This window comes from Cyprinus carpio, chromosome A5 (assembly GCF_018340385.1).
Source record: "Cyprinus carpio isolate SPL01 chromosome A5, ASM1834038v1, whole genome shotgun sequence".
NCBI classification, from domain to species: Eukaryota; Metazoa; Chordata; class Actinopteri; order Cypriniformes; family Cyprinidae; genus Cyprinus; species Cyprinus carpio.
In genome coordinates, this window is record NC_056576.1 from 25,900,190 (window position 1) to 25,928,083 (window position 27,894).

General features: G+C 35.2%; 1 protein-coding gene across 1 annotated transcript in view; it reads left to right on the forward strand.

Annotated features, from left to right (window-relative positions):
• LOC109081532 (ras GTPase-activating protein 1-like) overlaps nt 1-27,894 on the forward strand; it is a 38,314-nt gene that overhangs the window by 1,566 nt on the left and 8,854 nt on the right. The window contains exons 2-19 of the mRNA XM_042756633.1: nt 16,050-16,202; nt 17,452-17,587; nt 17,777-17,847; nt 17,996; nt 18,437-18,553; nt 18,662-18,693; nt 19,323-19,375; nt 20,701-20,851; nt 21,630-21,708; nt 21,797-21,920; nt 23,277-23,433; nt 23,627-23,714; nt 24,375-24,455; nt 24,789-24,946; nt 25,034-25,110; nt 26,098-26,270; nt 26,449-26,608; nt 27,552-27,694. Of these exons, the coding sequence (XP_042612567.1) occupies nt 16,050-16,202; nt 17,452-17,587; nt 17,777-17,847; nt 17,996; nt 18,437-18,553; nt 18,662-18,693; nt 19,323-19,375; nt 20,701-20,851; nt 21,630-21,708; nt 21,797-21,920; nt 23,277-23,433; nt 23,627-23,714; nt 24,375-24,455; nt 24,789-24,946; nt 25,034-25,110; nt 26,098-26,270; nt 26,449-26,608; nt 27,552-27,694 (1,954 nt within the window). The remainder of the gene's footprint in view (nt 1-16,049; nt 16,203-17,451; nt 17,588-17,776; nt 17,848-17,995; nt 17,997-18,436; nt 18,554-18,661; nt 18,694-19,322; nt 19,376-20,700; nt 20,852-21,629; nt 21,709-21,796; nt 21,921-23,276; nt 23,434-23,626; nt 23,715-24,374; nt 24,456-24,788; nt 24,947-25,033; nt 25,111-26,097; nt 26,271-26,448; nt 26,609-27,551; nt 27,695-27,894) is intronic.

Sequence of the window (27,894 nt, forward strand, 5' to 3'; positions counted from 1 at the left end):
GTTTTTACTGTAGCATTTTTAGTTTTCCGTTACATTTTGCACAGTAAAGCTTACTAGATTTTGAGACAGACTGTTGACAAGCATTCATGATAACTAGCACATGTATCTGTTCGTATGCATATTATTTACATTTAACAGACACTCTTATTAAGTCACTGTGGTGACTTTCATATGATATATTTCACTTCCTCATATTGCAGAATGGTGCGTTTATGTATTCTGAACCTGTGCTATTTAGTTATGGGTTAGCCATATAACTTAACCACTTTTCCTCATGAGATATATACCACTGCATAATTTTTTTAGTCGTAGAGTATGGTTTTGACCTATGCATTGCAATAATATGGTATTTTTAATGTCTTCGGTGTGTCTAGACCTTCCTTCTGCACACATTGTGAAACCGCAGTTGCTGATAAATGATTTGTTGTGATGGCTTTCTGTGTCATCCATTATCATATTTGGTGACAAGATCAGTGGCTGATTTCTAATGAAGAATGTCAGGGGTGTGTGATGTAGTTTGTATTCCTGTACATGGTAGCTCAAATGATAGTGGTGTGTAACGCTTACAGTAGGATTCATTCCCGTACACATGTATCATTTATGTTAGTAAGAGCATGATGGGAAAGCACTTCTAAAGTGGGATGGTTTGCAGCTCTGTTGTGATCATCTTAATGGCTGTGTCTCAAAAGTAGTTAGCTATCTATCTCTATAAGGTTGATTCCCAAAAATGCAGTCTTTTACAATTTTATTATTATTATTATTATTTAAGTTTAACTTACAGCAATCCAGTGTACATAACTAATAACAAAATAAGAAGAAATTCATACATTATACCCATATATATATATATATATATATATATATATATATATATATATATATATATATATATAACAATTTCTTTATAAATATATTTTGTTTGAGTAACATAATCTTTTATAATTCATATTTCTTTTTTTTCAATTTTATAAATAAAAAAATCACAAAAACAAAAATATCCATTTTTAAAATATATTTTACTTTTACCATTTTATTTTTTTTACTGTATATTGTAAAGTGACTTGCATTTTACCAGCTATTAGCTAGGTTTTTACTGTAGCATTTTTAGTTTTTCCGTTACATTTTGCACAGTAAAGCTTACTAGATTTTGAGACAGACTGTTGACAAGCATTCATGATAACTAGCACATGTATCTGTTCGTATGCATATTATTTACATTTAACAGACACTCTTATTAAGTCACTGTGGTGACTTTCATATGATATATTTCACTTCCTCATATTGCAGAATGTGCGTTTATGTATTCTGAACCTGTGCTATTTAGTTATGGGTTAGCCATATAACTTAACCACTTTTCCTCATGAGATATATACCACTGCATAATTTTTTTTAGTCGTAGAGTATGGTTTTGACCTATGCATTGCAATAATATGGTATTTTTAATGTCTTCGGTGTGTCTAGACCTTCCTTCTGCACACATTGTGAAACCGCAGTTGCTGATAAATGATTGTGATTGCTTTCTGTGTCATCCATTATCATATTGGTGACAAGATCAGTGGCTGATTCTAATGAAGAATGTCAGGGTGGTGATGTAGTTTGTATCATGAAAAGCTAAATGATAGTGTGTGTAATTTATTGTGGCTCTCTCATATTTTTGGTTGCTCAAGAGCAGGATGATAATCATGCCTGGAGTTTTATATAGTGCGCAGTTGTTTCAGCTTATCCTTAAACTGTGTTGTTTCAGCTCATCAAAAATACAAACACTATCGTCAGTGTTCAATATTTTAAAATACCTTTTTTTTTTTTTTAAAAATACATTGCTTATTTTATTGATCAAACCAAAGCATATTGATTTTAATAAGAGACATGCCTATAATTTGACAGGAGCTGTTATTCCATCTTTAAAGCAAAAAATTGTGAATCAAGTGGTTTCGCAATGATAGTTCAGATATAATTTCCTGTTGGTTGTCAGTGTTTTCTTTGAAAGTGCTGAAAGTCTTCACAGAAAATTTGGGGTGATATTTTTTATTTTATTGCTGCATAGTGTAATTAAGAAAATGTCAAAATTCAGAGAAGAGATGCTACAGTGATTTTATAAGTTTTATTTGTGATTTGTGCATTGCTGCTCTACTGCATACAGTTGTTAGCTCTTGAGATACACTATTGCCATAGACTGGTGACCTATTTATGATGAAAGTTTCCTCAGAGCTTCCAGATGATTGACTCAGACAGACTTGACTGCCTATAAGGCTGGGCAGTGTTGCTTTCTGATGCACCGACACTGAACCAGAGGTGCTCCATAAGCTTATATTACCACATGCACTCAGCGATTGCTGAATTTGCACCAAGATGATGTATTATTCACATTTCAGCCCTTATCTGCTCAAAATGGCTTAGGCTGTGACATAATAGAAGCCTGTGTTGGCTTATGGCTCAGGGCATGTCTAAAATCTAAAATGTGCAACACGTTTGCAGAGAAGAGGAAGTATGCGGGTGTCCAATGAGATGTAGGTGACATTAACAACTTGCTGGCTTGTTTTATTTTTGGTATATATTCTGACACCAAAATGAACCCTCCTTCTTGTGAATGCAGTGAATGACATGTATAACATGTATAGCAACATATTCTCTTGATTTTATCATTTTCAGAGCCACTTTCAATTTTCTTTTAAACGGAGGCAGTTGTTTCAATGTATTATTACATTAGTAGGTTGAATGGCAGCACAAGATTCTCTGGGTTGGATACGGTGTTGTGTGTCAGAATCAGTGTTAATTTCGTTAACGAAGACGACGATGAAAGATATTAACAAATTTTTTTTTCTGTGACTAAGACAAGACATTGACGAGTTAAAACTAATATCTGATGATGAAATTGATGCTGCATCTTCGTTAACTAGACAAGACAGGACTATAATGTAATTTGAATGTCCGGTAGTCCTCAAAATACATCCTATAGGCTATTGTCATTCAAAATGTGCGTCCCTGTCATTGGATTGCGATCAGATAAGGGGCGTTTGCATATCTAGTCTCAGTGTAGCAGCCACAGTGGATGGATAGGCTACCAAAACGCAAACTAGCGATCTGAAACAATGGCCTCAGCACCCAAAGGGGTAGGGATAAGGTGACCAGACGTCCCAAAAATAGCCGCACGCATCCAAATTATCGTTACACACGTATTTTCATTTTCAGCTCTTTGCGTTCATTTATTACATGACCGACGAAGGTATACTTGAATAATCACTAAGCGCCACATTTTGAAATTTTTGCGTGTATTTGACCGTTTAAATGTTAAATAAATGTATACATGTTAAGTAAACCTACTGTATCAGAAAAATTTTAATTTGTACCTCTATCATATTTGTCTTATTGTGCTTCTTTTTTAAAACTATATATATCAATATTTTTTTGAGTTGCTTTTAAGTTGCAACTTTTTCACTACTGTTAAAGGGATAGTTCACCCAAAAATGAAAATTGTCATAATTTATTCAATTGTCATAATTTATAATTTATTCAATTGTCATTCATTTATTCCAAATTCAGTCCTTGATTCAAATTTGTCATAAGCTTAATTGATTTGGTCTAAAGAGAGAAGAATTAATGTTTATTTTAGTTTGAAGACTACATATAAAATAGCTACCAAAATAAATTTTGGTAACTACAGTTTGGCTAAACTTGACAAAAATGCAATGACTTTTCATCGCACGGATCCAAATTATCGTTACACACGTATTTTCATTTTCAACTCTTTGCGTTCATTTATTACATGACCGACGAAGGTATACTTGAATAATCACTAAGCACCACATTTTGAAATTTTTGCGTGTATTTGACCGTTTAGGCACGCACCTTGAACTAAAAGATGAGTTTACGTGTTTGTGTTCTGTTCCGTCTCTGAGCGCATATCTCTTCCTGAGGAGCAGCGCAAGTTCTCTTTCAGGCTTTTAAAAACATGAATAAATATACTTCGATAAATCAAGCATGTCCCATTTTGCCAAAGTAACGTTACATGATTTTACTGATTTGCACGTGTAATTGGGCTTTTAAGAGGGACCAAAGCGCAGTGCTGCTAAAGGGGGCGGAAGGGGGCACAATAATCGTTTTATCTCGATTAATATATTTTCATAATCGTTGGAGGCCAAAATCGAAAAACAAATTTTCGATTAATTGCACAGCCCTAATTACATGCATGCCTTCCATCTTAAAGGGACAGCATTCCTAATTAAATACCTGTCATTAATGTTAACCAACAAAAGATGTTAAATAAATGTATACATGTTAAGTAAACCTACTCTATCTGAAAAATGAGTTTAATTTGTATCTCTATCGTATTTGTCTTATTGTGCTTCTTTTTTTTAAAACTATATATATCAATATTTTTTTTATAAGTTGCTCCTTTTTCACTACTGTTAAAGGGATAGTTCAGCCAAAAATGAAAATTGTCATAATTTATTCAAGTTTTTTCAAATTCAGTCCTTGGTTCAAATTTCTCATAAGCTTAATTGATTTGGTCTAAAGAGAGAAGAATAAATGATTATTTTAGTTTGAAGACTACATATAAAATAGCTACCAAAATAAATTTTGGTAACTGCAGTTTGGCTAAACTTGACAAAAATGCAATGACTTTTCATCGAATAAAACTAAGAAAGAGTCAAATGACTAAAGTGAGACTAAGACTATTAAGCATTTTCGTCTCAATACTAAGACAATACTCAATTTCGTCTCAAGACTAAGACTAAATCAAAAATGCCTGCCAAAATTAACACTTGTCTGAATGTGTGAATAAAGTTAGTGCTTTAGTTGTGCACAGAAGACAGCCACAATCATTCACACCTCTTTGCTGTGCACTTCATTCATAAACAGTGATGCTAGCAGCAGAATAAATATTTCACAGATGCTTTCTACTGTTTAAAAAAAAGACAAAAAAAGACAGCACATGAAGAGCAGGACAGGTCTTCTCTGTAGCACCGGGCCTTGAAAGCACTGTGGAGAAAGAGCAGGTTGATTTTTGTTTCCACAAAGATTAAAAAAGGATTTTGAGTCATAAACGGGTACCCTCAAGAGCAGGAAAGAGAGAGTTTGATTTGGAGATCAAGAGCGGTGCATATTGTGTCTGCTAGATCAGCAGTTGTTCAACAAACTCACTCTCAGTCAAGGGCTAATTGAGCTCCCATGCCAGTTAAAGGCACAATATGTACAGTGTTGCGCTTTATAACCAATCACACACAAGTCCGCTGAGTTTATGAATGCAGCGGCCAATCAGAGGCGTTCAGATGATTCATCGCTGAAACACTGGAGTTTTGTTGTTCAGTCTGTACACTCACTGACTGAATTCTCCTTTCTCATGAATTCCCTGATTCTAAACAAAAAAGTGCAGATGTACGTATGATGTAAGTAGGAGATTCATCCATCAACATTATATAGAGAGTTTTACTGATTATAAGAGTTAGACTTAAGTCAGTCATACTGTTCCTTGACAGTGTAAATGTTCTTTGCTCGGTTTCTCTGTATAATTGTAAATTTTACCCATAGCACCGAAAACTTACATATTGTGCCTTTTATTTCGTGATTTCTCTGAAAAACGTGACCCTCTGGAACTGCATAAAAATATGTAAATAACTCTGTGACCTCTAGCACCGAAAACTTACATATTGTGCCTTTTATTGCCTTTTTTGAGAAATACAGGGACTTTAAAATGCCAAGCAGCACAACGGAACTGCAGAAACCGCTGGAAATATGTTTGTCACTCAGTCAAGAGACTTATGCTCGAGAAAAGCCTTCTCTTTCCCCTTTTTTGTATTCAAAATAGCCTTGAACAACATCTAATTCATTGTTTTTGACTGTGTTTGTTACCTTATGTGTTTAGTTAATGCAGCAGTTTTATTGGACAAGGATTGTTTTTAACGATCTCTGGCAATCTATTGTTTCTGGACATCTATTGATTTCTCTTTAGAAGAATGTAGGTCATATAGGCCAAGCTGATAGGATGTTTTTCCCCATTATAAATGGTCTAATGCTGTAAAAGCTCAGTGCTTATATGGATTATCTAAAGACAAAATGAAAAAGGAAAAAAAAAAGATTTCATGTAGGGGTGTGCGATATGATGATTTTTGATCGTGGATGATAAAAATGTCTTCGATCTGCTTTTGAAGAAATATCGTAGCATCGTGCTACAGCGCACATTCTATCAGCTGCAGTTCTGGCGCCTCCGTCATATACTGTACAATGCCACATGCATTCACATCAGTGTTGACTCAGCAGTAGAGCTACTCTCACAGGAGTTACTCTCATTATTTGCATGTGAAGCCTGTCAAGCACAATCGTTAGTTGTAGACATCGTCCGATGCCAAATTTGTAGACATTGCCCAACCCTACAATACATTGCGAAAGCTGAATAATCAGCCAATTTTAAGATTTTTGGTACACATGGATAATTATGCCTCATACTCTGTATGTCAAACTAAGAGCAAGAGAAACTCTTAATTAGTTTAGTGAAGACAATGCAAAATGAACAGAGCAATACTTTATTGTTGGTGTGTACATTTTAATAACATAAACAAATATTTGGTAAAATATCTGTTTTTAATATAAGACAAATACTGTTAATTATAATTATTTATAACCAACAAGTCTCCTGCATCATCCGCTCTCTTGGATTTAATTTTTCACTGAGCTTGTCTCTGCAGTCTTTGTCATCCCTGCAAAATATATTTGTGACATTATGTTATGTTACTTAACTTTTGGACCAACTTTACTAAGTTTGGACCAGTTTTCTTCATCATTTCTTCATTTGGTTTTGCAGCAGAGCTGTTGTTTATAATAAGAGTTAATTTACCTTAAATAAGATGTAAAATCACAACGTAAAGTTTTCTGATATACATTTAGGCACTAACATTATAAAGTTGATGATAAATGGGATTTTAATTTTTAGGAGATTATATGAGTTTGCAGATTACCAAATTATATAACTTTAAGAACAATCTCAAGTTTCAAAACACAAAAAAAAACCTTTTACTTTCACACAGCAGTGACTTTGGTTTCTCTGAAAATGACGCAGCTAACAGCAGATTCGTGAATCAGCAAACAGCACTTTGAGGATGTATAATCCATCCTTTGCATGACCTGGTTTTGGCTCCTGCCGCACAGTAACTGCTCACTGAAGATGGGCTCTTTAGTCATCCATCTGTGTGGTGGAGGACAGTCCCCGTGTGCTGACTCTAACAAGCTGTGACACTCCATCATGTGTGAAGAAAAACAAAGCTGTTTGGCAGCTGCTCCCAGACCCCGTTCATCTCCACCTTTTTTCCAGTGTGGAAACTTCTAAAAAATTACTTGGCTGGTCCAGGAACTTTGTATAATGGTTGGCTGTTGAGCAAGCCAGTGGGTTACTGATGTTCTGACCTGCCGAGTTTGCTCATTTACAGACTGCGACGTTTTTATTTTAGCAGGAGAATGGAAAACACAAGTTTGAATTTGAAGGGTGTGAGATCCCTAAATGCTGCTTAAAGAAATAGTTTACCCAAAATTGAATACTCTACCATTATTTACAGACACGTCCTGCCTGCTCTCATTTGCCGATCCGTTTATACTGTGCATTATTTGAGTGACTGACAGCCCAATGATCAAAGACAGACAAGGCAAATCTTCATTCTCCAGCATTTCTTAGGTAAATTGTGCCCTCAAAGGAGTGGTAACCAGTATGGATTATTTCACTTGTGGACATCAGCCAAGACTGTGCCGACCGTATGTGAGGTGGAACCCCCCCACCCACACTCAGTGACTTAAAGAGCTGTGTGGTGAGTGCTCTCATACAGCAGGTTTTCTGGGACATGGCGACAACCAACTGGGAGGTTTGTCTGGTAAAACAGAGGAGATAGACCCCAGCGACTCGGCAGCTGAGCGGGATTAATTTGTGAATGAGTGAGAGCGAGCCGGACAGCCCAGGAGGATGCAGCAGAGGATGAATTCAGCGTAAGTGGGACACAAGCTCTGCCGTTCAGAGCTCAGACTTTGGCAGAATATGGCGTGAAGAACTTCCTTATTTTCGATTTTGCTTAGTCTGTTACTTTCACTTAATAATAATAATAAGGAAAACACTTCTATGCTTTTATTAAAATTGATAAGCACTTGCCAGAGCTGGCTGATTTATTGCACATTCATGATACATTCACAGTGAATTTGCATTAAGACAGATGTTTTAATATGATCTCTGATTTAAAATGTGGCATCGGGTTGGTTCTTTGTTATTTTTTGTGAATCACTTAAAGCTGTTTATTTCACTGAATCAATGAAACATTTTGAATCAAGATATGAAATGCTTTGTTTCATCTTTATCACTTGAAAATGTAATGGAAGAATGGCATTTTTCATTTATAAGATAATCATGTTTCTTGAAATATTTTGTGTCCATAAATCAAAAGGATTAAATATTGAATGTTCCTTTGAAAAACTAAAAACTAATTTGCGCAAATTAAATTGTTATTATTACTTTTAAAGGGGTCATGAACTGGCTTTTTTATTATTTTGTACTGTTCTCTGAGGTCCACTTATAATGTTATCAAGATGTTTAACTCCGAAACATTATTTAGAAGTAATAAGCTATTTTCTGTCCTGTTTTGACCCCCTCATCAGAATGCTCTGAACAGCGTCTTGTTGTTTTCAGAGCATCTTTATCGTTTGATTTCTGTGTAGACCTGCGTTTGCCTCTTGTTATTTACACTATGTGTGCAAATTGGTGGGCGGGACTAAGCAGGCAGTGTTTAGCCACACTATTACGTCATAGAGCGGCACATTCCACAACCTGGTGTTTTGGCAGATTTGCTTCAATATAAGCTGTTTTCACACTAACAAGAACGTTTTTAATTTTGAAACTTACAGGATGTTTTCATAGTACAATGACCCCTATGTCAAAAGATCAAGGGAATTTTGACTTCTCAGTTCATGAGCTTTATCGCTCAGCCCAATTTCGCACTGCAGATTTATTATTTGTCCAAAATATTTCTCCTGCATTTTAATATAATGTAATATATATATATTTTTATCTTATATACATTTTATGTATTTTATTTATATTTAAATTTTGCATTTTTATATTAGTTCTAATTTGACTCGTAGTACATAAATGTGTTTCGTAACTAAAGACTAATACAGTGTTTTTTATTTCAAATTAAAAGTGGTTGTCTCTGGTGGGCAGATGTTAAATGCCTGAATTTGTTGCTGAGCGTGGTTACATGTGCGTGTACTAAGAGTTGTTGAATTAGTGATGTGTTTTCTTCTTTATGAATGTTTCAAAACATTTGAGGGCAAAGTTGATTATTCATCAGTTTCAAACTGTCAGGGAGTTTTCACAACAGTGATGGGTGTTTCTCTGCGGTTAGGGTGGATATCATCAGGCCTTTTGGTGTCCTCTTTGTGTAAGGCTATGCAATTTTAGTACTCTGTCATGCTGATGAGCGGTGACGTGACATCTTTAGAGGTGTTTTTGATGTAGTCAAGACCCATCAAGAGAGACGGATGTGTTGAAAGTACTTAAGAGAGCGTTAGAGAGCGAATACGACCCTTCAATGAAGTCTCAACAAGCTCGCTCTGCCCTCGCTTCCTCCAAGATGAACTGTTGTAAATTGAATGGTTTTGAAGATGAAGATGAAGATGAACTCCTTCGCTGATGGCTGGCATGGACTAACCACAAAAAGGTCATGTCCTGTTTTCAGTGAGCCAGTGATGAAGATGAAACATCCAAGAAGAATAGGCTAAGACCCTGCTTCTCTGGTATCTTTTCAATAGCGTTTTTGGTGAACGATTCAAAAGGCTAGTATGGATCTAAAAATACAGCCATTGTCTTGAAATCATAATATATTCAAGTGCCGAGCCCGAGAGGTTTGTGCTTCGTTCTGATGTTTAAGTGCCTGAGTGCTGAAACGTTCACTCTCTTATTGGGTTAATTTTGCAGTCAAATGAGTGACTGCCTTTGACTTTCTTGTGAAGTGTCATTATAATTTCGTGTTTTTGGGCTAACAAGCACATGGTTAACTAGTGGATAGTTTTTACTCCTATTTATGGTTCAGAGCTCCCTTCTGTCAAGGCTGTGAATGAAGTTGCTGATGATTGTGGTTGTAATCATTTATTTTTGTTCGCTGTGCTGCATATATCAGCTGATTTCCATTACGGTGAGGCACAGAAAGGGCAATGAGTGTCAAGGCGTGTGAGTGGTTTGAGTGTTATTGAAAAAGTGTCAACTTTCCTCCTCAGAATACTTCATGTTTCACTGCTTTTGCATGAATCGAGTTTGAGGCAACAGCCTTTCACAGTCATGCTAGATATCTATTGGGTTCAGTCATCTCAAATGCAAATGTGTAGCCGCAGATCTCTTGAGTTTAAAGTGTGTTGAAGATGCTCAATTTGAGGACACTTGGCTTTTGACCTGTACTGAAAAATAGGCAGATGTTAAATGTGAAGCGTCAGTTCTCGTTGATTCTTGCTATTGCTTGCTTTTATATTGAGAAGTTATGTTTATAGCACAGTTTTTAAGCAGCCTATCCTAAATGGCATTGTGTTTTAGTTTGCAAACAGTATCTAATAATGTTAGACATTTATTCTGATATCTGATATTGATATTCAAATTCAAGCTGTCATATTTTAGCTGTGATGGATTAGTTGTCATTTAATCCAGTTGTTGAGCTGATGGCTTATCTGAGTAACTTTTTTTCCTGCAAAACTAAACAAAAAATAAAAATCTAAATAAAATTTTAATATTAAATAATTTTTTTTATGTAAATGTAATAAAAAAAATTTAAAAAACTAATATTAACGAATTAAATGTAATAAAAATAAATAAGCATAATGTATTCATTTTATTTAATATTTCATATCTTAAGTACACACATTTAGGGCCATATGATTTCCGGGATGCAGAAAATTTTTATAAATTGTGGAATTTCATGAAAAATCTAAATTTTATTGAAATATTGATATGGGCCATTGCTGCATGTTTTGATGTAAAAGTGTAAAACAGACAAACAATGTATTCATTTAATAATAATAATAATAATAATTTTTATATCTTAAAATGTTACAATAATATGGTCATTTATTGTATTTTTTTTATGCTATATTTTAATGTATTCATTTTATTTAATATTTAATACCATAAGAAAACACATTTACAGAAAAATCTTTTAAGTAATACAATTAATTTTTAAAAATTAAAATAAAAATAAATAAATCATATTTTTTTTTGTTAAACTCTTAATTACTAAAATTTGATTTAACAAAAAATAAATCAAATAAAAATTTGATAAAAAAACAGACTTCATATAGCCCTTTACATTAACTTTGGCAGTTCTAAAATACATTTCTCTAAATTATTTCCAATTATTTCCTTGTGCCTATTTCTGTATGTGTTTTCAATATAGCTGTTTCTTGAAATCCAAATTTGCTGTAATATACTGTAAAACTTAATAAATAGAGTAAATCATACAAAAATTTATTTTAGTGTTTTGTATGTCTTGAAGTCTCAATCTGAAGTCTTAATTTAGCTCAGCAAAATTTTATTTTAAAATTCAAACTTTCATCTTTAAATCACTTTTGGTCATTGGCAGAAATCCAAGAGCCAAACCAAAAAAGCTGTCAGTCTTTGTATCGTGTGATTTATCAGTGTAGACTATTATGTAGTCTAGTCACATAAGCGGGTATGAGACTTTCACCTGCACCTTGTCAAGTACACCACACAAGCCACTGGACGCTTGGCACAGTACACACATCAGCTAAAGTAATGCAAGTGTCAGTTTCCCGCGAGGAAAAGAGACTATGATGTAATTTGCTATTCTGACTTCATGGTTTCTATTCATTGAAGACACCAGCTAGAGATCAAGCACTGACACGATCAGACATTCCTCAGGAGGATGAGCTTGTCTTTATCCCATCTGGATGTGCAGAGGGATCTGTTATTTACCCATAGGCTATGTTATCAGCTTTGACAGCTTAGGAGCTGAACTCCAGTGCTGTGAAGTAAGAATGATGAGTATGATGTCATACTGATTGGGTGGGGGTGGGATGAATTAATAGCTTGGCATGCAAACAATTTAAATGTCGATTAACCTTTTTAATAAAATTACATAAATTCACCTCAGTACAGCATTTCGGACATAGAGTGAAGAAATTCGACTTGGAACGCGTAATACGTTGTCTTCATGATCGTGTGATGCGAAATACTGATTGGTTTACAACGGGACTTTTCGGTGGTCTTCAGAAAAATCAAAATGTTTGCACAATCGTTTTAAATGGGTGCAGGTCGTGGGATGTAATTAATAGCATTACAGAATGTGTGTGCATGTGTAAATTACCTTGCAGAAGTTTGGTGTAAGTTTATTTGGTGGCACTTTACATTAGAGAACACACATTAACTATTATTGTGTTTTCCCTCAATAAACTCCTAATCTGCTGCTTATTAATAGTTAGTAAGGTAGTTGTTAAGTTTAGGTATTGAATAGGGTTAAGGGATGTAGAATATGGCCATGAAGAATGAGGAATTAATATGTACCTAATGAGTACTAATAAACAGCAAATAGGGTAACATGTATGCTAATAAGCAACTGTTAATAGTGAGAATTAGTCCTTAAAGCATTACCGTTAATTTTTTTATTGAAAGAATATAACTTTTATTAGGGGTGAAACAGTACACGTATTCATATCGAAATTTTTCAGTACAGGTATTTCGGTTCAGTACGCATATATACCGAACAAATACAGCATTGTTTTAACTACTGCGTGAGCGGAACTTCATTTGAAACTTCCAGTTTATATTGTTAATTTTAAAAAGAAACAAAGTGTCATCTTTCAAATTATGTCCATTTTATTCAGAGAATACAAACAATGAATGCCGTTTTGACAATGACCGATCGCATCAATGATTATATTTCAACAACAAATAGAGGTTTTACAATTTAGAAGTTAATTTATTATGCATTATGTGCAATTTACATGTTTGCATGTTTTTTTTTTTTTTAAGTTTGGTGTTAATTTAGTTTAAAAATAAATTCAATTTAAGTTGTTAATTGTAACTTTATAATAACGTAAAGGGCTCACTATAGTTAAGAGCATAAGCTGAGGTAGATTTTTATCCCTAAGAAAAATTTAATTGTAGTTGAATTTATTTAAAGAAAGAACAACCACTATTTTATTAATTAAAAAAAAAAAAGTTTTTCCCCCTGCTGTACTGAAACGTGCCGAACCATCACATCAAGACCGAGGTTCGTTCTGAACCGTCATGTTTGTGTACCTTTACACCCCTAACTTTTATCCTGCAAGGATGCATTCAAATTATCAAAAGTGATAGTAAAGACATAAATGATTACTAAAGATTTATATTTAAAATACATGCTGATCTTTTGAACTTTCTATCCATCAAAGGATCCAGAAAAAAGCATTGGTTAACATAGGTGAGTTTTCAAAAAATCAAACAGTACTGTATAAAGTGATGGCATTCAAATCGTGTGATATGTAATGGGCTCCACAGTAAGGCAGTATTTCCATTTAAAGGCTTGTTGATTTGAACAGGCCTCAAGGGTGTGTAACTTTTGTTGCTTATGCTTTTGCTAGTACATCATCTTGCCCTCATCATGGCCAGTATCGAGGATCACAGTCCCCCTTCATCCGGTCCACACATCTGTGTTTTCAGGAGCCTGTGAATCATTTGACTGGAAGCTCTAATAGAGCACATTATCCAGTGTGCTAATAACCCTGTATTACTGATGTCATTTTTATAGCATACAGAGCTGGGTGGCAGTCCCGCTGAGAAGAAATCGCAACCCCTGGGAATAATTCTGCTAACGGTGCAGTTTTAATCAAAGGACTGCTTCATAGAGCCTGCATATTCAATAAATTAATATAGATGGAGGATGAGCTCAGCCTAGTTGAGCCTGCAGTGTGCAAATTACGCCTACGCTCTTTATCACTGTGGTTGATAAAATGGGCCAATAGTTTACATGACCAAGTGTGTTTCTCATCTTGTAAATTATCGATTTTTAACTTTTCAAACTGCATAATATGTGCTATAAGGTGCACTTGGGACCGTCACAACACTACATTTTGGCTCATTATTATTTGTCACACAAATAATTGTAATTTAATATGTTTTGTTCATGTCATTTACAATGTAAGCCTAATGCACATAACTTTTGGAAAAGGTCATTGACTCACATTGAACTTAGAATGGCTTTGCATACAAGTATTGCACAAGGTTAGAATGATGTGAATAATTATATTTTAAATATTAAAACATTTACACATGTAAAATATTTCATAATTTACGCAAAATATATTTTTTGGACCACTTTCCATTCACACTGATGTCTTTTTAGAACCGAGGAAGATATTGTATTATAGTATAATGTATATTGTTGTTATAATTTGATAAGATTGATATTAATGTAATCTAGCATGTTTGTCCCCCCCCCCCCATTCATGTTTACTTTCTGACAACCTCTAGTCATGCTAACCTCTAGTCTATCTGTCTGTCAGTCTGTCTACTTACCTACCTACATTTTCTCTTTGATTTAATTGCACAGTATGCACAACAGAAATGTCAAAAGTTGAAATGCATCATCTGTTGTACTCTAAGCAAAACTTTACAAAATGTCCCCAGAAAACTGACATTCAGCACAAACGTATGTTTCCGTATGAATACAGTAAGTGTGGGAGGGCTGCATGCTGTGTGCAGTCAGTGTGGCATTTCATCATGGGCAAGATTCTCTAAATATCACTGTTGTTCCTGTGTCTCACTCTCATCTCTCACCTCCTCCATTCACTTCCTCTTCACCACATCAGCAACACACATACATATGTGCTGACTGTTGTGCTGTAATTGACTGTGCATGTTTTGCCATGTTTGAAGTGCTAATTGACTTGCTGTTCATTTCTGTTTGAATGAGATTAACTGTGCATCCAGAGTGAATCTAAACAAAGAGTAAGCAAGCACATATGGACCATGAAGGTTTTTCTTTTTTCCTTTCTTCCTTTTTGAAGTTTTAGAGGACACTTATGTTTGGCGTGCTTGGTTGGCTTGGCAAGGAAACATGACACAATGGTTAATTGAATTTTTGTAAGGTTAAAGGGATACTCCATCCCAAAATGAAAATTTTGTCATTAATCACCATGTCGTTCCAAACCCGTAAAAGCTCTGTTCATCTTTAGAACACAATTTAAGATATTTTGGATGAAAACCTGGAGGCTTGAGACTGTCCCATAGACTGCCAAATAAATAACAATGTCAAGGTCCATAAATTGTGTTCCGAAGATGAACGGAGCTTTTACGGGTTTGGAACGACATGGGGGTAAGTGATTAATGAAAAGATTTTCATTTTGGGATGGAGTTTCCCTTTAAGCTAAATAAACCTCAGCTCTGTCGTTTACTCTCTGTCTTGACCCCCTGTTGCAAAACACTAAAATCAGTCAAGAGTGTTATTTTTTTATTTTTTTTTTCTACAGGGATTGAAAATCTCTGAAAAATTAAGCAGTGTTGTTAGAAAAGCTACTGTTTAATTTAGAGAGCTCCATGTTTTTGATGGCTGAGGCTCTGCAGTAAAAGCTTTTTTTAATTTTCTCGCTGTGCTGAGGTACCTTTTTTAGAGCAAGATTTCACTTTGGATATTTCCGCATGAGTTTTTGTCAAGAGAAATTTTGCATCAGGAGCTCTGTCATATCTCTGTTGAGTTAGAGGGCAACCTGCATGCTTTTCTTTTTAAAAACTAAAAAAAAAAAAAAATTCCTATGTAAACTCTGCAAGTCTCTCTCTCGCTCTCTCTCTCTCTTTTTTTTATGCAGTTACTGTATTTATAGGTTTTTCTCAAATTTGGAAAGAGCTTTGGAATATAATGTACTAAATATAGGCTTGATTATGTCAGCATGCCAAAAAGAGCCTTCCAGAAAACCTACTTCAGCATTTTCCAACATTCAGGGCTGCATTAAAATCAATGCTGATGGACCAAATAGAGGAAGACACTAAAATGTGATTTACTGCTGACTGACTTCCGTCATCTGTGCTTGCTTTCTTTCAGATGGTACCATGGAATGTTGGACAGAACCATTGCAGAAGAGCGATTGCGTCAGGCTCGGGTACCGGGCAGCTACCTCATCAGGGAAAGCGACCGCCGGCCTGGATCCTTCGTACTGTCCTTTCTCAGTGTGACCAATGTGGTCAATCACTTCAGGTGAGCTGTGCTGTCTGGATCAAGCACACTGAACTTTCCCCCAGTACATTCACATATCTAAAGACCAGAATTTTACAGAGGTGATTTAGAGGTGACTTGGCCGTTAAAGCAACCACATAGCAATTCCCTGACAGCCCACTCCAGGACCCTAACATTGTGGCTGCACATAATAGCATTTTCATACGGTTGACATTATTTGTCATTTAGTTTAAACCTGGAAGAGGGAATACATCTGTTGCTTCATGGTTACTGTTCAAAAGATTTTTTTGTTTTGTTTTAAGATGTTTAGAAATGTCTTTATGATCTTCAAAGCTGCATGTATTTAATTAATAAAAAATAAAAAAGTAAAAACAGTGATATTAAGAAAAAACTATTACAATTTAAAATAACTGTTTACTATTTAAAATTTTTATTTACATCTATATTGTTTTATTTTAAAAGAATTTCCAGCCATTGCTAAAGTCTTCAGTGTCACGATACTTCAAAAATCATTCTGATATACTGATTTAGTGCTCAAGAAACATTTCTTATCAATTGTTGCTTAAATTATTTGTAATTATTTTGGAAACTGTGATGCTTTTTTCAAAATTCTTTTGAGTAGAAAGCACAAAAGAACAGAATTTATGTGAAATAGAAATCTTTTTTTTTAACATTGAAGACATCTTTATTGTCCCTTCTATTAATTTAATACCTCTTTGCTGAATAAAAGTATTAATTTCTTACAAAAAAAATCTTGATGCCCCAAACTTTTAAACAGTGAGGTATGTTTAAACATTAAGCAGACACTTTAATCCAAAATAATTACAAATGAGGAACATATTAAGAACATTGATATTAACATATCAAGAGGCAACAATATTACTACTAATATAAAAGGCATTTAAAGCAAAGGTTACAGTTCAAGCCATTTTTTTTATCTGTAATGAACAAACTTGTGCAGATCATAATGACACAAACAATAAGCAAACAAACAACTCTTTCAGTAATATATTAATTTCATTCTCCATGGCAAATGCTTTGAGAGTCGCATTGTCTTGTTGCAGTTGACTAAAGCTCTTACATTTAAGTAAACATGCACAACTTGAGTTTTACAACCGCTACAAGTGCTTTTGTGCTCCTGTTGTATTTGTATTAGGAAAGACTCACAGAAGTAAATACTTTATTTCAGTAAATGTCAGTCTATTTCATTCAGGCACTTTAATTTCAATGCAGAAAGGCAAAACAATTTCTGCTTTGTGTGCGTGTTCAGGATCATTGCGATGTGTGGAGATTACTACATCGGTGGACGGCGCTTCTCGTCCCTGTCAGACCTCATTGGGTACTACAGCTATGTGTCTTGCCTTCTGAAAGGTGAAAAACTGTCATCTCCAGTGGCTCCCCCAGAGGTACGATCAGAACTTCGGACTTTACAATTGATAACGCGTCCATGTGCTCCTCATATTTCTTGCTATATCTGAGGTTGTGCATCCAGAAGCAGGATTACGTTTTGTTGATCTATCAGTGCTGATCATCATAGTGGTAGTATGTGCTGTGCTCCCTTGTGATGCTGCTATAACATTTCATTCTCCTTACAGCCAGTAGAGGACAGGCGGCGAGTGAGGGCCATACTTCCATACACCAAAGTGCCAGAAACCGATGAGATCAGGTATAAAAACCTTTCAGGATCCAGATTGTGTTCTGCATGTTTGAGGTCAAAAAATGTACTAAATTCAAGCATTAATCCCAACTATATTGTTTTCAGTTGTGGTTGCAGATTAAATTCAATAATGCAACCTCTGTGCTACAATACAAAGTGTTTGTTTACATTTAAAATTATTTGGAATTATTGGAATTAATATTAGGAATGTGTTGCGGTTTCCCACCAATTATGCATAAGAAGACTTTACTGTGGCCTCATGCAATATTAAAGTGTCCATTACACTTTAGAATGTCAGGTGAAAGCTGAAGGTCATTTTCAGTATTTTTCGTTTATATATTTCTGAAAAAGCAATTTCAAAATATCATAAAGTATTACCTCTTACAGGGACCCTCTAGTAACTTCATTATTTGAGAAACATTTTACATTTATTATTCCTTTTACATTCACAATGCAGAAGCTTTTTCAAAAAGCTGATCTGAAAAATAACAAGCTTTTTATAGTCTTTATAATCTTTATTGGAATTTTTGTGGTCATTTCATTCTGTTGTTCAGTTTTTCTCTTCTATATCATTGTAAACTTTATTGTCTGTCTCAAGTTTCTCAAAGGAGACATTTTTATCGTTCACAATGAACTGGATGATGGCTGGATGTGGGTAACCAATGTTCGGACAGAAGAACAGGGCCTTATTGTGGATGATCTTGTGGAGGAGGTGGTAGGTATCGCTGAGCTTTTTTTCTTTGAAAGCTCCTTGCAAAAGATTTCAGTAAACGTCCTTTGGATTCACAAATTGATTAATAGATTGATTTTAATTTATTTTTAAGGACGAGAAGAGGATCCCCATGAGGGAAAAATGTAAGTAAATATAGTATGAGACAGTATATCTGTGTTTTTTTAAGATTTATTTTTGACATTTTTGCCTTTATTGTGATTTTATATTTAGCCTACATTTATTTTATTTTATTTATTTTTTTTTGGGGGGGGGGGGTTATGGTTACTTTTGAATAACTCAATAGAGAAACATGCTTTTTGCCCTCAGAAGGTTTTTTTTTTTTTTTACAACATCTCCCATTAATTGTGAACTGCCCATGTTAACCAGCCAAAGCTAGTCCTCTTTGTCTAAAACTAATAATCCTATCCAAATCGACCGAAATCATGAAGTGACCATTTTCTCTGCTGCCAACTTTTAGATTCACATGCATATCAGTTAATTTTAGATTATTGTACCATAGCAGGAAATAATATCTGCAGAATCAGGGGGAATTATTGCACTTGTGTGTATGAAAATGAGTGTTTGAGCCTCAGGCTGTTGATCTGATTAGAGAGCAGCTTTGATAGAGGTGGGTTCATCACTTGTGCTGTGATCGTAGTGGGCTGCTCTGACTCAGACTTGACTCACAGGGCCTGGGGTGCTGCCCTCTCTGCCCTGCTTGCTTATGTCTCATTTCCTGTTTCCTCTTGTTTTTCCTTTTCTATCTTCATAGCTGGTACCACAGGAAGATCAGCAAACAAGAAGCATACAACCTGCTAATGACAGGTACATGAGCGTGACATAGACCACTGGCTATTACATGTTTGTGTAATGAACATAATAAAAAATGCATTTCACTAACATGTTTCAACATCATTAAAGTAATAGTAGCACTTTATTTTACAGTCCTGTTCCTCATGTACATACTATGTACTTATTATAGTAATTACAATAACTATGTAATAACTAGGTACTAACCCTGAACCTACCCCTAAACCTAACCCTAACCCATGTAGTTACCTTGTATTACCAGAACTTTCTTAGATAAATACACTGTAAGTACACGTACTGTAAAATAAAGTGCAACCGGAAAATGAATGATTATTTATAAATGCATGTTTCCGCTATGGAATAAATAAATAAAAATAAAAGGTAATTGTGACTTTTTTTTTATCTTTAACTGTATCTTTTTTTTCTTCGCAATTCTGTTTTTACATCTTACAATTTTTTTTTTTTTGATTTTATCTCACCATTCTGACTTTTATTTCTTGCAATTGCAAAACTACTTATCTCTCTCAATTAGGGTTTTTCAGAATTTAAAGTTATATCACAATCCTGAGTTTTTATCTCACAATTTTGCGATGTAAACTTAGTTGCATGATATAAATTCAGAGTTGTGAGAAAAAAGTCTGAACTGTGAAAGACAAACTTGCAATTACCTTTTTTTTTTTTTCAGTTTTATTCTGTGGCAGAAACTGGCTTCTATAATTATTGGCCAATATTAGATAATAAAAAGTGTCAGTTGATAATGGATATTTAATTATACATGCTTATTCTCTATATTTAGATTACCTTTGCCTTTATCTAACACTCACTTAAAGATAATCTTTAATCTTAATTAAAGTTAATCTTTCTTAATCTTTAACAAATGTCAAAGTGAATGTCCATTTATCATACGCTAGTCCTTTATCTGTTATCAGCCAAAATAATTATCTGCCTATCAGTGCATTTACTCCCTCATGTCATTCCAAATCCACTAAAGTTATACAATAGTTTTATGGGAGGAACAGACTAAATTATGACATAACTTCCACTTTTGGCTTAACTGTCCCTTTAAATCATAGAAGTGTGCATGTATTAAGCACTTCTGATTTATGAAGGCATTAAAGGCTTCATTATAAGGCATTATATGCATCATTTGTCATTTTTAGACCCGCACTTAGACTCATTAGCTTAGATTACAAACTTTTAATACTTTTTTTTTTTTTCTCCAAACCTTAAAGGGGAAATTCATTAAAGATAACTATTAGAGAAGAACAGTAGCTGTCATTATTTTCACTGCCAATTAAATCTGTTTTAAACCACCTCTAATATGCTGCTTCTCTGTTCAGTTGGTCAGGTCTGCAGCTTTCTGGTCAGGCCATCAGACAACACACCGGGCGACTACTCCCTCTTCTTTCGTACCAATGAGAACATCCAAAGGTTCAAGATTAGCCCCACTCCCAACAACCAGTACATGATGGGAGGGCGGTACTATAACAGGTAGGGCTGCAGACAAATGCTTTAAAGTGCCAGTACTTGAAAGCATCCTGTGGGGTCTGGCTGAAAACTGAACCTCATACCTCATATCTTGCTCTGAAACACCTATTTGCCTTCCCATCTTATGATACAATACAGTAGTTCATTGCCATAACAACATAGTTGTCTGGGATTTTTCCTGGTGAGCTCACCATCAATAGTAACAGAACATGTGCACATATAAACATACATAACAGCAATAACCAACCAAAAACATAGCAACACCACGCAAAGCAGTGAGCAGAGGGCACCATGCTGGATTCCATCATCAGGAAATAGCAGTGTTTGCATATTGCACAATGATCGCTAAATAATGATTATACAATTTTTTTACAATTATGATATTAATGATTTGGTTGCAAAGATTTCAGATGTCTCCACATTTGCGCCAAAACTGTATACAAAAGAACACATCTCATTTAAGTGTTTATTACATACAGAGGTGAATAATTTATACATGCACAAAATTTTATTTTCATTAATTTGCCTGCAAACACCATTTCTGCTCACACTACAAACAACTACACAGATTTCAGTCACATACTCTAAAAATATGCCTGTCCAAATATTTTTGCTGCCTGATGCTGAACAAAGCATTTTAGAGATTAAACCCTGTCCCATATATTATGCTGCAGAGCTGATTTAATTAAAATATAACACCATTTAATTTTGCACATAGTAATAAAAACCACTCAGCTTTACGTTTAGCTGGTCTCTAATTAAACAATGCTTTTCCTGGCAGTGTTGACGATATTATCGAACGTTACCGAAAAGAGCAGATTGTGGAGGGCTACACTCTTAAAGATCCTGTCTCGGTCCAGGTAAATGAAAGCTCATACCAGTAAGCTCAGATATCGCTGAAGATCGTCTCAATAATCAGCATAATACTGTGTCATTTTTGCCGTTTAGCAGAAAGAGCAAGTCCTCTCCGACTTGGTCGATGGCAGAGAAATCTATAACACTATTCGACGGAAAACAAAAGATGCTTTCTACAAAAACATTGTCAAGAAAGGATATCTTCTCTTCAACAAAGGTACTGCAGGCTACTTTAATGCAGCCAGCTGCATCCATTGACTTTTTACTGGTTATCAGGCTGTTTGACACATACACGTAACATTTGCATTCAGTGCTCAGTCATTCTCAGTGGGACGAGAGGATGTGGGTAATTTGTAGCACATAAGCCCTATGTGAGTGTGGTTTTGTCAAACCATGACAGTCTTTGATCGCCTGTGAAACACGCAGGAAGGCTCATCACAGACAGCTCAGGATCAGCTACACAGAACAAAAAGCAAAGCGTTTACCTGAACACAGCTGTCCAGTTCACTGACAGTGACTTTTCTTAATAAGAGATTTGGCGCTCTGTGGGGTGTGCTCACTGATCAAAGGCTATGAATCTGAATTAGTTCTGACATCTTGTCTGGTTAGTATTCAGCTGTTTGTATTTAATATTCAGGGGGTTTAATGTGTGCTAAAGTCTTTATGTCTCAAATCCTGGCTGCGTTATACAGGCTCCCCATGTACAAATTCAGTTTCCTCTTAAAAATTGATGATAAGAATAAATGAGGTGTTTTGCAAGTAGTGAGATCTGTTTGTTTCGTAAGCATTTTAGTCGATATACAGTATATGTGCCTCTTTGTGCATTGCAAAATTAATTTCATAGAGTTTTGATTAGGGCTGGGTTGATTTAATCAATTATCAATTTTTATAGATTCTTAAATCCCAAGATTCAAGAAATCTTTTAGTCTCTTGCTGTTTTCAGTTGATGCATGAACAAAGCTTCACTAAACATTAATTGCAGCATGCTTGTCACGATAAACTTTTATGCTTTGCTACTTGTGACATAAAACAAAGTCTCAGCTTTCAGATTCTGCCAACTTTATGAGGAAATTTAAACAATGAATGTCATTTTGGCACTTAACGTGGCATGAGAGATCTAGTAGTTACAGCATAAAATAAACAAGAATTAACATAATAAAATATATGAAAAGATACAGGAAATGCATCATGTCTAATATAATCAGGTAGTTTTTCATCTGTAGAAAAAGGGCGATAAAACAAGCAAACTTCGCTCAGAAAAGTCATTCCGTGTCCATAAACGTGATGGACTTTTTCCCCAATGAAAAATTGACACATTCTCTACCTGATATATAACCAAATGACTCAATATTTAAATAATTCTAATAAAAATTGTACTCAAATCAAAAGTTTAGTAAAATATTTTATTATACAGGCTCCTTGTGCAAAAATTAACTAACTTGTCTTTTAATTTTATGACATGCATAAATCCGATGTTCTCCCATGGTTTGGCTGCTTTAAATTGAATTTTCTAAACTGTTCAAGTAGTGTGTCTGAATGCATCTTGCTTACCTTTTCACTTGTACTTCCACAGGTAAGGGTAAGCGCTGGAAGCATTTGTACTTCATCCTGGAGGGCAACGACGCTCAGCTCATTTACTTTGAGAGTGAGAAACGAGCCACCAAACCCAAAGGACTAATCGATCTGAGCGTTTGCTCTGTGTACGGGGTCCACGACAGTCTGTTTGGCAGGTGTGCAACTGTAATGCAACTCAAGTCCCTGGTGTCCTTAAATCTGATCATTATTTGTTTGCAGATGCCGCTTGGTATGATATTTTGCATGCAGTTCTAAGACAATTCTAAAGTGTCCACAGTGTTTGGGGCCAGTTTACTAAGGAGCAATATTGATGTACATGTTTCATGTTGGTGCTGTTTTCATGTCCAGGCCAAACTGTTTCCAGATTGTGGTTCAGCACTTTAGCGAGGAGCAGTACATTTTCTACTTTGCTGGGGAGACGCCTGAACAGGCACAGGTACTACATCACTCTCTCTCTCTCTCTCTCTCTCGCTCTCTTGCTCTCTTTTTTTTAAAATGTAAAACTCTAGTAAAAATAAAAATGCTCACTTAGGCTGCATTTATTTGATCAAAAAATACTGTAACAACATTGTAAAATATTTTTTATTTTAAAATAAAGATTTTCAATTTGAATATATTTTAAAAATGTAACTTTCAGCAGCCATTACTTCAGTGTTTCATGATAGCTTAGAAATCATTCTTATATGCTCATTTGGTGCACTAGAAACATTTCTTATTATTAATGATGTTGAAAACAATTGTGCTGTTTAATATTTTTATGGAAACCATGATACATTTTTTTTCCAGGCTTCTTTGACAAATAGAAAGTTCAGAAGAACAACATTTATTTGAAATAGCATATATTTTGTAACAATATTGTCACTTTTGATCAATTTAACACATCCTTGCTTAATAAAGGTATTCATTTCTTTCAAAAAATCTTAATTTCAAATGTACCCCAAATTAAAATAGAAAAAGACACTACACACTAAACAGATTTGAGGCCCAGATGCCAAATAATTTTTACTGCAGAGTTTTACTGCATGTCTGAAACAAGCCTGTGTAAAAGTGCTAAATAAATAAATCATTAAACTAACCTTGTGTCCTGCATTCACAGGACTGGATGAAATGCTTGCAGACATTCTGCAATAACCTTAGGAAGCCGTTACAGATCACATTCAGCAAGCGTTTGCGTCAGGTAAGAGAGAAGTCTCACAGTTTTCATTAAATGCTGGCTTCCGTTCCTGTAATCATGAGTTAAGGGGTTCAGATGACTCTGAATGTGCTGTCAGAAGGGGCCACAGCTGAGCTGTCTGGATGCTGGTGAGCAGCATGATGAAAACTGCTTTCAGAGCACCTGATCCCAGTCACGCAGTTTGGGCTGAATCTAAAAAGAACATCATCATCTTCATTACCACAGGAATATTTTTAGAAAAAGAGCTCCACGTGTCATCTGCCTCTGACATCTCATCACTTATTCATAACAGAGCACAGAAAAATCTAACATTTACGTGTCATTCTCTCACCTTAGGTTAGCAGTTTAGTCCTGTATGTGGAGGAGGCCCACAAACTTCCCATCAAACACTTCACCAACCCCTACTGCACCATCTCATTGAACAGTGTGCAGGTGGCGAAGACTCATCCTAGAGAGGGACAGAACCCTGTGTTCACCGAGGAGTTCATCTTTGAGTGAGTTCATTGTGATTCTCAAGACTCGTTTGGAGGCTTTGAAAGTGATGCTCGATTATGGTTCTGATTACTGTTCTTCTCTCACAGTGACTTGTCGAGCGAAATCAACAGATTTGAAATAAGCTTAAGCAACAAGAGCAAGAAGAGCAAAGAAAGTGACATCTGTAAGTATCATTGACTGTTCATTTCCATATAATTGAATTAAATGTATTTTGAGAGTACCTCACACTGGGGCCAAAAATTAACACTCGGAAAGCATTGTGAGATACTGAAATGAGATGCTGATTAGCTGACTTTTGTTGTTATTGTTTTTGAAAATAAGAATGATTGTCTGACTTAAGCAAACAAGTTAACAAGTTTTGGTGTTAACCACTCAAGAATAAAACAAACAAAATAAAAATGTATCCAGTGAGACCTATGTGTGGCAGGTGTGGCAAAAGGAATATATTAATTTTATTTTTTTTTTTTTAATTAATATATTCCTTTTGCCACACATATGTCTCACCGGATACATTTATAATTTTTTTTTATTTATTTATTTTTTAATTCAGTTTATTACTGTGATGACAGCTGAATTTTCAGCAGCCATTACTCCAGTCTTCAGTGTCACATAGTCCTTCAGAAATTATTCTAATATGCTGATTTGGTGCTTTTATTATTAACATTTATTATTATTATATTTGCTAACTTTTTTTTTGTGGAAACCATGATGCATGTTTTTCGGGGATTTGTTGATGAATAGAAAGTTCAAAAGAAACCTGTTTATTTGAATTAGAAATCTGAAACAGTGATGCATCCTTGCTGAATAGAAGTATTAATTTCTAAATTAATAAAAAAGTTCTGACCCCAAACCTACAGCATTGTATATAGTAGTTTATTGTTTAGTTTATTGTATATAATTTGATGTGTATGGTTTGGCACTATGCATTTTAAATGTTAATGCAACTTGATTTGAGATTTTTTTCATCAGTTTGTATAAGTTATTGTCTGTGGTAATTGACTGTGTTACTGTTGATTCCCATAGAGCTCAATTTCAGTTTCTGCAGCAACATTCCTTTAACATCCCCTGTGTGCACCTTCTGCTGGTGCTAGATGAAGCAAAGCATGACTTCTGCTCCTCTCTTAATTGTTTGTCTTCTGTATTGTTTCAGTGTTCATGCGTTGCCAGCTGAGCAAGCTTCAGAGGGGCCAGATGATCGATGAGTGGTTTCCTTTGAGCTCCTATGTGCCGCTGAAGGGAATCGAGCCAGGCTCACTCCGAGTAAGAGTGCGATACTCCATGGAGAAGATCATGCCTGAGGAAGAGTACAGTGAATTCAAAGAGGTGTGCACACACATGGTCATTTTCTACACTTTGCACAGAAGGGGATGTGGCCTTGTAGTTGAAGATATGATCTGGTATTAAAGGATTTTAGGTTTGAACTATTATTTGTCTGCCCTTGAGCACTTAACCTTATGATAAAAGTATCTTTTGCTGACATTCTCTCACTGTCCATCCCCAGCTCATCCTGCAGAGAGACTATCACGTGATCTATGCGTTGGCTCACGTGTGTGGGCAGGACCGCACCCTGCTGGCCAGCATCCTGCTCCGTATCTTAAGACACGAGCGAGCTGAAGCTCCGTTACTGAGGACGTTGAATGACAAGGAAATTAATATGGAGGGTAGGGCTCTCTCTTTGTAATAATCACAGTTCAGTATTCAACAGCAAACAGATGTCACAGCTGCATTGAGGCTAGGCAGCTTCCCTCAGGCTTGTTCATCATCTTTTAGCTGCAGAACAAAGCTTTGACAGTTTTATTTGTGCATTTTATACAGTTCCACTTTTCAGGCAATGAACAATAGACTGAGCAATCAGACACTGAAAATGTGCAGTGTGTTCAGAGAAGAGCGGTCACGATACCAGTATTAGTGCCGACTCAATTTGGTATATGGATGGTGGTAAATTCAATCATGGTAAAAGTTTGACTCATGAATATTAATTAGATTGTGACTTGACTCTTCAGGACAGTTATGAAGCAACATTAGCACGGCCTAATTAATATTCAATTGATCAAAGAATCCTGAAAAATAGATTATTGCGATTTCTACAAAAATATTTAAAAAAGTTTCTTGAGCAGCAAATCAGCATAAATTCAAATAATTTCTAAAGGAAATAACAGGAATAAACTTCATTTTAAAATATTTTATATATTCTGCATTTCAAATAAATTATTTTAAATTGAAATAATATTTCACAATATTCAATTTTGACTATTTTTGATCAAATAAATGCAGCCTTGGTGAGCCTCCATTAAAAATAAAAAAAAATAACTAAATTACTGACCAGAAACTTTTGTACAGTGGTGTAATTATAATGTAATTATATATATTTTTTAAATGATCAATTTAAGTATTTTCCTCTAATTGATGATACATTCATTATACATTTTCTACTGAATTTTAAAATGTTTAGACTGTTCAGTATAAATTGAATGATCAGTGTAACGTTAAATACGTTGCTATAAAAAAGGATTGTGCAATGTTTCACACATGACCTTTTTTTTTAATTGGCCGTTGTTTATCGTGAACATCCCTACAACTTAGCTTTTTGTTTTGTTGTTGCAGATGAAGCCACGACACTGTTCCGTGCCACTACTCTGGCCAGTACTTTGATGGAGCAGTACATGAAGGCCACAGCCACTCCTTTCGTCCACCACGCCCTCAAAGACACCATACTGAAGATCATGGAGAGCAAGCAGTCCTGTGAAGTAATGGAACTAAACAGAATGATCAGTTCAGCGGACAAACATGTCCCTCTGTTAACATCATGCTCCAGTGTGCCTCAGATCTGTAAAAGTTCTCATCTCCTTGTTCTGATGTGTTGTTTAGTGTTTTCTGAGCCAAATCCATCAACATGTTCTCTCCAAAGCCTTAGGCCAATCCGGCTTTTGTTGGGTTTCTGTTGAAT